This window comes from Mesocricetus auratus, unplaced genomic scaffold, assembly GCF_017639785.1.
Source record: "Mesocricetus auratus isolate SY011 unplaced genomic scaffold, BCM_Maur_2.0 Super-Scaffold_100009, whole genome shotgun sequence".
NCBI classification, from domain to species: Eukaryota; Metazoa; Chordata; class Mammalia; order Rodentia; family Cricetidae; genus Mesocricetus; species Mesocricetus auratus.
In genome coordinates, this window is record NW_024429193.1 from 15,930,942 (window position 1) to 15,941,820 (window position 10,879).

Here is a 10,879-nt window from a genome sequence, read left to right on the forward strand (position 1 = left end):
CACATCAAGGCTTTGTTCTATGGATACAAATAGTTGGTGCTTCAAAAAACTGTAGTGTGAGACTCAGCTTCTCTGTATGGGTGATTTTCTGCCATCGACTTTACTGTGCTTCAAGACGGTATTTAGCGCTGGCTTGTTGACAGGGACTATGCTGAGTGAAATACATGCACCTCGTGACCTTCCCAGTTTCTTAGAACCGTTAATGTTTTCAATTGGAAAATCAAGTATTCAAATATCCCGAGATTTTTCTATGTATTTAGGACTAAATAAAGCAGTAAGCTGAGGCAATTCAAATGAAAGGACACCTGAGGAACTGTAAAGGTCATAGATGTCACACTGGACGCTGCTAGGTTAGGTTTGACTCCTAGCTTTTCACTTACATTCTGTGTCTGAAGACCATGCTTTCAATTCATTGAGTACATTTTCTCATCTATACTGTGAATATAATCCATTCTCCCAGAAATAATTAGAGGTGAATATGAGATACAGTAAGCAATATTTTAAATAAGGTACTCTTCTCTTTATATTTAACAATGTAACTCATATGTGCTTCTGTACACTAGCAGTTTTATTTTTTTTTACTTTGTTTCCATAGTATATAAACTGTTCTTGGATATCTTAGTATTATTAGTAGATGTTTATTGAATCAGTAGTATGATGGGTGAAACAGATTTGTAAAGTCTTCGTATGTTTGAGTTAGATACCATGTACAGAAATGCCAATTTTCTGTTCTAAGCACACTTTGTAATTTTCATGCCAATTTTTTCTCTGCTAATAAATGCTTGAATTTATCATCTCCAGGAATGGGGTATGGAGATAGGACAAGCACATTTTGTGGTACTCCTGAATTTCTTGCCCCAGAAGTATTGACAGAAACATCATACACAAGGGCTGTAGATTGGTGGGGCCTTGGCGTACTTATATATGAAATGCTCGTCGGAGAGGTAAGCAGCAGCAAATGGGTAGATGAAGAGAGGGAGGATAATTGGAAGGATAAGCACCTCATTTTTACAAAGATACCTACATGTGTCTCCTGTGTGAGGAGGAACTCAGTTTTATGCTAATGATCCGCTGTGTTTCTACAGTATCTTTACTAGCCTAGTTTAGATATTTACACAGTGGATGGACTGTATTATGAATATCTCTAGACAGCGTCTTATATTGTGAGGTGGTTTTGTGATTTTTAACATAACTGCTGTCTCATAGGGAATAGATCGGGGGGACACTAAAAAACATGTGCCTCCAGGCAGGTATATTGGTACACACCTGTTGTCCTAGCTGGCTCTGGAAGATCGTGAATCTGAGACCAATCTGTGCTAAATGGCAAAAACATTTTGTCATTGAATTAAAATACAAAAAGAAAAAAAATCTGCCACCTATAAAGAAAAGACAATTATGCATTTATTGGAAATAAATGTGACCTTCAAAAACAATAGGAGTGTTGGAGAGATGGCTCAGCTGTTAAGAGTGCATATTACTGTTACAGAGGACTCCAGTTTAATTCCCAACACCCTGCTGTGAGAGCTCACAACCACATGTAGTTTCCCATTGCATTCATTCAGGTTATGAATCGTTAGTGGTTGGATAAATAAATGAATGAATGAATGAATGAATGAATAGATGGATGGATGGATGCTTTCCTGCATGTTAGATGGTTCTGATGTTTGAGTCTGTGTTGTTTACTGACACTTAACCATAAGGATCAGACGACAGTCCTTTCAGTGTATCAAATTGGAGTAGATTCTCTGAAAAAAGAGGGAAGACACGGTTCATTAGAAGAGCTATGAGCTTTATAAATATTACCTCTTTTTATTTTTCGTCAACATTTAATAAACTCCAAACTGGTGTTATTGCTGTTTGCAGATACGTGAGTAGACACAAAGTGTTAATAACATGTCCTACAGCCCTTGTGAGGTAGGGTTGCGATCTTTCGTTCTTGTCATTTTCAGACTTCATGTTTTAGGATCAGATATTGAATCCATCTGACCTCATTCCATTTCCTGAGACATGTGGTCCAGACTGAATCTTCCACCTCTGTTTAGAGAAGCAGCTTTAGGTATTTGGAATGGAATAAAATTGTTTTAGCCTCAGTATACACAATAGTCTTTCTAAGGTGATGAATATTATTGCTTGAGACTGTAGCATACTTAAACTTTGTCTCCACTCTAGTTTTGAAAAGAATGTTTCTGTTTATTTTTAAATGTAACATTTAAGTAAGACTAAGATTTAATTCTGATTCAAAATTACTTTCTTACAATTTACATTCTGCCAGGAATAGTGGTGTGTGCCTTTAACTCCAGCACTCAGGAAGCAGAGGCAGGCAAATCTCTGAATTTGAGGCCAGCCAGGCCTACATAGTGAGTTCTAGGACAGCCAGCACTACATAGTGAGACCGTGTTCCAACCCTCACCCCTACCCCTAACCCCCCCCAAATACTTTATGTGAGAAATAACATGAAAAAAGAAGTTTCATATATCATGCAGAATTAATTGGCTATAGATTTTGCTGCCTTCTGTTCAAACAAGTGAGGAAGTTCCTGCTTCCTAGTTTTGAAAAGGTTTCTAAGTGGTTAAGTTTTAAACACACCCAGAAGGCATTGCTTTTCCATTACAGCTGCCTTTCAATTCCATTTATCTTTAGTGCCTCCACAGGAGGGTAATTAGGAAGGAATTAAACTTAAAATGTATTGGTCTGTATTATAATTTTATAGCATTATTGAAGCTTCAATGATAATTTTTTTTAACTGTTGTAAAGCGTGGTTTGGCTAAACTCTTCATTTGGGTTTTTTGTTTGTTTGTACTTTTTTTGTTTTTGTTTTCTTTTGGCCTCATTGGGACCATTTTTTGTGGGGTTTGAAGTAGGGTCTCACTTTGTAGTGGTCGTCTGGAATCAACTGTGGTCCTCATACTTCTGTCTCCTAACTGCTTGAATGATAGGAATAAGCCAGCATGCCCAGCTCACAATCAGAACTTCATATAGTGTTTGTTTGCTTGACACATAGTCTCATGTAGCCCAGAGATAGCACAGGTTTCTTACATTCACTATGTAGTAGGGGCTAGCCTTGAACTTCTGTTCTGCCTGGTTTTGGGTGGTACTGGAAATTGAACCCATGGCTTCGTGCATGTTAGGCAGATACTCTAACTGAGCTACATCTCCAGGTCCTGTTTTTGTTTCATTTCATTTTCATTGCCTTAATTTTGGTTATACTTTGAATATATGTTTTTTTTATACTGTCTTGGGACTTTTATCTTACTATAAAATATTTCTTCTAGTCTCCCTTTCCTGGTGATGATGAAGAAGAGGTTTTTGACAGTATTGTAAATGACGAAGTAAGGTATCCAAGGTTCTTATCTACAGAAGCCATTTCCATAATGAGAAGGGTAAGAAATTAGGATCAACAATTCTTCTTTAAAAAAAAAAAAGAAAAAACAAAAACTTCTTTTTTTAAAAAAAAAGAACAACCTAAGCTTAAATTTTTATGTTGAAGAAAAATTTCCGGTTGAATTTTACAAGTGTTTAGTTCATAGATATTGCATGCTTTAGACAAATCTAAACAATCAACAACAAAAAAGCCTCTGAAAGTTGTGAGAGTCACTGTCGGTGAATCGCATTTGATTGATTGCTTCCACCCTATCCTTGCTTTGGTGCTAGCTGTTGAGAAGAAACCCTGAGCGCCGCCTGGGAGCCGGTGAGAAAGATGCAGAAGATGTAAAGAAGCACCCGTTTTTCCGGGTGAGTGCACAAGGGCGGGGTTTCTGTGAGACTTGAGTGACTGAGACAGAAACTGAACCGCTTGCTTTCTATTTTGTGATGCAGCTCACTGACTGGAGTGCTCTGATGGACAAAAAAGTGAAGCCACCATTTGTACCAACCATCAGAGGACGGGAAGATGTTAGTAATTTTGATGATGAATTTACCTCAGAAGCGCCTATTCTGACCCCACCTCGAGAACCAAGGATACTTTCAGAAGAGGAGCAGGAAATGTTCCGCGATTTTGACTACATTGCTGATTGGTGTTAAGTTACTGGACACTGTGAAACCAAGCAAACTGACAAGAAGACCTCTTAAAAACAGCGCCCTTTGTTTGCCTTCTGGGCCACCAGGAGCTTCCGAGGTTTTTAAAGCACATGGAGATGTGGCTAAAGTACTGTTAAATACCTTCTCAATGTTTTTAACGCAAATCTGAACACTGGAAGCTCTTTCACGGAGTTTAGGCTGAGTGAACATTGGCCGTGAAAATCCATAACAAATAAATACTTTTACATCAGTACTCTATTTTTAAAAAGAAGAACCACTCTTTAATAGTCCCCATCTGTGCCCTATGCCTGCCTTAAGTGGAAGGAAGATTAATCACTTAACTGTGTTTTTGTTTTTTTGTTTTTTTAAGTAGGGCTTTGGAAGCTATTACTGTTCACATAAATTGTGATTCTGTTTAACTAAGGCAATTTATTTTTTAAGAAATCAGTATAATATGAAAAAATGTGGCAGTTTGTACACCTTTGGTGGTTTGATTTAAAGAAAAAAACGAGAATGTATTAATGTCTAGTTTTATAAGTTTTCTGTATTTATCAGGAGAACACTCTTTGTTGCCTTAACTTCCCCAGCCGTGCAGCAGAGCCCCATAGCTTTCCAGCAGGGCTACCCGCCAAACAAGCTTTTCCTTAGGAAACAGTGCTGCGAACAGTAGGAACAGTGAGGACTTGTGATGAGCCGGAACCAAGATGCCGTGCTAACTGTGCATTCCCAAAGTGGAGACTCCCTGGAGGGTGCTCAGTCAGTTCTTCTGAAGTCAGGGAGCCTGGCTGACCCTTTATTGATACGCATTCTATACTTTTATCAACCCAGTCATCTTTTCTTATGTCTGCTGTACAAGGGAACTCTTTGTTAAACCATAGAGATTATCATGGTATACATGCTGTGAACATGTATATGTACAAGTTGTAATGTATTCTGTGTTGTAGGCATATTATTTAATTTCACCACTTCATCACTTTTGTACGGTGGCCAAGCAGACACCTCAGACTCCAGCATTTACATTAAGTGCATTTGTACATTTTAGGCCACTGGATCCAGATTTTATATTGGCAGTTATTGAGGGCAAAAGCAATATATTGTAATAGAATGTATAAATATTTTTGATAAAACAGTCTATATTTTATAAAAAGTTATTATAACACTAAAACTGTACCTCAAAAGTCTCACAAATAATTTGATCAAATACTCTACAATCTTCAGAGGATCCGTTTGTGGCTTTTTATCTTTATTATGGTATGCCTTTTTACAAATCATGACTTCACTTGGCTGGAATTTTTTTAGGGTTTTGTTTGTTTTCACTTTTTTCCTCCTAGCTTGTCACTTCATTTTCTTCAATTCAGTATCATTGATGACCCTGTGCTTAGCATGTTAGGGCCATTATACCTCAGGAATAGCAAGTTGGTAACTAACCACACTTGAGTTAACCACGCAGCCACAGTGAGCTCATCTCCTAGAACTGTCCAAATTTGAGTCTAATAAGAAACCTAAAAGCACCATGATACATGAAGAGTTGAGCTTAAAACAGCCTTGCTGAGATACATTGGCATGTTTTTTATTATACCATAAGAACAATTAAAATTGTTCAGAGATACTTTGTTACCTTCCAAATTCATTCTAGTTTTTCTCCCAAGATCCTTTGGAAGAAAATTTTATAAAAAAATTGTTTTAAGTTGCTTTAAAATGCCAGTTAATTGCCTTGGGAGAAAAAAAATAGACTAATTGTCTAGCTTTAATTTGAACAGTGTTAACACAATATTAAAATAAAACACTAACTACTTTTGAGGTACAGTCTGCATACCTTTGTTGGTTCTGAAATATGCATAGAAAGCAACGTTTCAAATGGGCTTTTTGCATTAAAAACTGACATAGAGTTATATACACAGTGTACAGAAATTTTTTAATTGAAGTCAATCACTAAAAAATTTAGATGTCAAGGCATAGTCACACAATTATGCTGAGAAAAGCACTAATTTTTCTGTAGTTTAAAAATATATATATATTTTAGGCAGATTTTCAATTTTAAGAGTGTAAATAGACTTTGCTTTTACTGTATATGTATGTGACTGCTCAAGCACTTTGTAAGGAAACCAGATCCTTTAGAATGGTACCCTATGCATCCAAATGAATTGTGCCTTTACATCATTCTAAGAAAAAGGGTGTTTTGCAGTCATAAATTACCACAAATGCACAAATTAAAGTTTAAAATAGATTGAAATTTGTAACTTTGGTTTTAAGTATTCATTCCTTTTAATGTGTTAAAATTTGTTCAAGATCTGGAAAAAATTCTTTTTAGTTAGCCTGCTGGTAAGTATTTTTTATTATGGGGAAGGCATCTTGTCCACATTACTTGGAATAATGGAGAAAATTACACTGTAGTTCCGCATTCGGCTTGTTTCACCCATGTATGGCGTGTCTATTGTCACTAGACACTGAAGTTACGAGAGTTGTCTGGAGGAGAGGAGCAGTGAACTTTTCAAGACTGAAGAAGCACATACACTAATGTTAAAATGTAAGCAGTGGCAGCATTTGTGCTTTCTCATTGGAGGATAGCATTTTAAGTTAGGATCTGATATTTCAGAAAATCGGCAAATTAATAAGCCAGGTTGCCAGCCATTTTGTAATAATAACGCTATAAAGGTATATTTTAGAAATGTACAATGATATACTATCATTGGGACATAATGAACATTGTTATTATATGCTGGCCTGATCAAAACTGACTTCCAGACTCAAATCTCACAAAAATTGTGTAAGTATTACCAATCTTCCCAGAACAGCTGAGTGAGTGGTGAGGAAAAAGCCACAGCGAGAGAAGAATTTACATATATTCTTGTACAAGAGTAGAGTACCTAGATAACTTGGAAATCTGTCAAAACCCCTGCCTAATGTCACTCACTCTACTAGGATCCTGACTAGACGAAATCCCTAAGACGCTGGAGAAACTCAAGCATTATTGTCTTATTAAAGGTAGGAATGACCTTTGGCAGCCCTGTATACTAAAGAAGGTCTTGAGCAGGAATGTGGGCAGGCTAAGGCTTCCAAAGTTAGAATCAGTGTGCCCAAAACTACGCTTCAAATGGTGTGTGCCTATAAATCCTTAGGAGGTATAGATGAGGAACCACTGCAAGTTTGAGGCAATTTTGGGGTCCATGCCATCCAAGGTTACATTGTATAACTCTGCGTCCCTAAAATAAATAAAACATTGACTTACATTGAATGAAAAATTAAGTTTATCCAAAAATTCAAAGAAGAGATTTTAACCTCACAGGAGTTTTTAATAATGAAAAATATTTCACTTTGTAATAGGAAATCAATATAATCTAGATAAACTAGGTGATGTACTGGGTCAAATATGACAGAGTCTGTGGCATCTGAAATCGATACTGCTATATTGGCAAATTGGGCTCATTCTAGGATTACAAGTTTGGTTTATTACTAGCAAGTCCATTAGGGCTACTTGCTGTGTTAATAAATAAAAGAAAAAAGTGATAGATTAAAGGTGATCTCATTCCTGCTTTTTAAGGAAAGTGATAGATGGTATCTATTTAAAACAAAGAAATATAACCAATGACATCATTATCTATTATCTGAGGTTAAGACATGTCATTATTATCTCTTTTCGACATTGTACTGTACTGTTGGTTCAAGATTCATAAAAGGGAACAAAATAGCCATTATTTGTGGATGGATGTGATTGTCTACCCGGAATATACCAAGGAAAAGGCGTGAGAATTGTTCTGTAGTAGAAAAGTTGTTTTGTGGTTGCTGTGACACTGTTGTCTCTGCCATGGTCCCTTACATATGTACCCCAAAACTATTTCCTAGCAATAGGAGGAAAATCTTGTTCCTTGTCCCAACTCCTAAGATGTTTGTAATTTCCTAGGTGATGAAGTACTCTGAGATGATTCTTGGCAGAGGGAACCAACCATATGATTAGAAGGTAGAACTTCCAACACTAATATCTATCCCCTACTCCGACATGGGGAGATGTGCTGAGAGTTATTAGATCACATAAGAAAGCTGCCATAAAAACCTAAAGGGGATGGAGTTACTCATTTCTATTATCTTACCATTTGGAAGGCTGAGGTAGAAGGGTTGCAATTCCAGGCTCTAAGGAGAGACCATATAGAAATGCAAATCATATAACACACAGCTCAAAGAGCAGTTAAGAACTTCCTGGTAGCTGACTTTGTGAAGGTTTCTGAAAGATGGAATGCCCAAGGAGGGTCTCTAAGTTCTGCCCTTAGCATATGCCTTGACCATCAGGCTGCTTAACTGTGTCCTTTTTACTATAAGTAACAAGCTGGTAGACATGTCTCCTTGGGCTCTGCTGTAACACATTAATGAAATTAAAGTGAGAGCTTCAATTTTCAGTCAGTGACATCATGGGAAGCAAACTACTCTGCAATTTGCATCTGAAGTGGGGCTGTTTTGATCATTCCTAAGTAAGGTCTTTTTAGGTATTACTTGGTCTATAAGGAAACACTCCCTCACACATACCCTGCACACATGTGTACACACACACACACACACACACACACACACACACAAAGCCACTCCTCCCTAACCTCAGACAGTGAAAAGGTAGGGAGGTATGTGAAAGACACTGGGGTCTCTCTGACATGGAGATCAACTGATAATGCCCTTATTGCAATGCCATGAAATTCTGATATCCTGAGGCATATGTATGAGTATCTAGGGGTGAGGAGAGCATACTGATGTCTTGAGGGGGTTGGGGAGTCTTAGTAGCTCAACAATTGGTTGAGACTAAAATCCAGCATCAGGAAAAGTCAGGGCCACTGATAATTAGAAATATTAGCATGGGGAATACAAGCCTTTTGCCTGGATTAAGACCAGATGGGTATTAGGCTGACCCCTTCAGCTGTTCATCTTGGTAATTAAAGTAAATCTCACACCTGTGATAAAAAATTAGCTCAGGACCCAAAGATAGCCATAGGTAGAGTACATTTACTGCTGTGAACACAAAGGCTTACTGTCAAGAGGCATCAAATTGCAGGCATTTTTAGTTTGGAAGAATAGCTAAGGGGCAATTTCTAGTTATTAACTTTGTCACCAGGCTGATTTAAAATTTATTTGCATGTGTGTGGTATACACACATTTGTGCTCCCACAAGTGGACATGCATGTGGAGAGGATCAAAGTTGACCTCAGGTGGCTCTAACCCACGCTTGACAACCCAGAGCTCATCTGTTTCTACTATGCTTGGCCAACTTGCTCTTGGGAGTTCCACATGGGCTCTCACACTGGAGTACCTAGCTTTCAAATGTGTTCTGTAGCATAAAACTCGGTGTGTAGGACAAGGGTTTTACTCCTTTTTTTCCAATCCCCCCCCCCAAAGAATTTTCCTTTTTTTTTTCCTCAAGACGGTTTCTCTATGTAAACCTGTCACACTCTGCACCAGGCTGGCCTCGAGATCCACCTGCCTCCACCTCCACTAGGACTAAAGGTGTGCGACACCACTGCCTGGCTAAAAGTCACACTCAAAAGCTTTCTTTAAGAAGCTCTCTGTATATTTTGCTTCTAAATATTCCCTTTAATAGAATTCAACTTAAACAATACAGCTGACCTCAGTCCCGAGACAAACTTCTTGTAAAATTATCCCCTATGATCTGGCTTCATGGAAAGAAGTTTCTGTCAAGAGACTTCAAGTCCCACCTCAGCTAGTAAGTGAATGTGGATAGATCTTTTCATTTCTAGAGGCTTCTCTGACATACGAAGTAGGGGAGGACCAATGTGACAGGACAAGACAGTGCAGAGGTTCCTCCATCTTGTGTTTTTGCAGAGACTGGTTCAGATTTAACTAGAAATTGATTTCCTTGATGGAGAATCCCATGGCAAATTAATTATCAAACTATTCTAGGCACCCAAGGTCTAGATGCCCTTGCTTATTTAATTCCTGCTAAACTGCCTGTTTGTGCAGAGCCCTCTCCAGTTAAGTTCTTATCTTAGCTTCTGTCAAACTGCTTGCTTACTCTAACCACCTCCTCCCACCTGCAGCTGCTGATCAAGATACCAGGAAATGGTTTCTGACTTCAGAACCCCATGCTCGGGTCACCTGGGTCCCTGGATACCTGAGTGTAGTCTCAGCCTGGGGCAATAAAGACTTTCAATTTGTTATAAACTGTGAGTGGAGGATTCACTGGAACACCAGTACTGAAAGAAAGAGCCTATGAAACTGACAACCCAGCTCTTGAATTCAGTAATAACAGACTATCAACCAAGGTAGCTTCCGATGAGTGTTTTAAGGCATTCTGTGCTAGCATGCACAGAATGGATTTGCTTTACCTGCATGAAAAGTGGACTGTGCTAAGCTTACTAATTACTAACTTGCAAAACAGCTTAAGGAAACAAAAGTGACCTGAGTGTAGACAACTTAATTGGGATTCTCCATTTTCCAGCTTTCCTGAGGACTGACCTATACTAATTGCCAAAGCCACACTTCTAAGGCCTAGTTGTGGTGGCAGACTGTAGTCGTCTCTGAACTGGGAGCTATGTGCTCCTAAAGCCCAGGGAACACATAAGAGTACTGTTCAGGGGATCAAGAATGTCACTCATGAGGGAAACATGGTAGAGAGAGACTCCTTGGGTCTTACTCTGGGGTAGGTGATGGACTCGACCTACCTAGAGCATAAACTAATCACCAGATGTGCAATCACCATCCTCTCTGTGCACTAGCTCACTGAGGATAAGCTGTCACTACCTCACCACCTGATGCCTTTCAAGGCCCAGCCCCCCACTTCTCGCACTCAGCCTCCTATGTATGCCTGTGGTTTGTATATTCACACTACAAAATAGATGTTAACAATAGTTCTCAAGCCTTTGCT

The 10,879-nt window shown here is 38.5% G+C and overlaps 1 protein-coding gene across 2 annotated transcripts in view; it reads left to right on the forward strand.

Annotated features, from left to right (window-relative positions):
* The window catches only part of Pkn2 (protein kinase N2), a 98,071-nt gene extending 91,814 nt beyond the window's left edge, over positions 1–6,257 (forward strand). For both annotated transcript variants that reach the window (XM_040751672.1, XM_040751673.1), the window contains 4 exons: positions 802–944; positions 3,273–3,380; positions 3,652–3,732; positions 3,817–6,257. In XM_040751672.1, coding sequence (XP_040607606.1) covers positions 802–944; positions 3,273–3,380; positions 3,652–3,732; positions 3,817–4,020 — 536 coding nt within the window. In that variant the 3' untranslated portion in view covers positions 4,021–6,257. The remainder of the gene's footprint in view (positions 1–801; positions 945–3,272; positions 3,381–3,651; positions 3,733–3,816) is intronic.
* Positions 6,258–10,879: the final 4,622 nt, after the last annotated feature.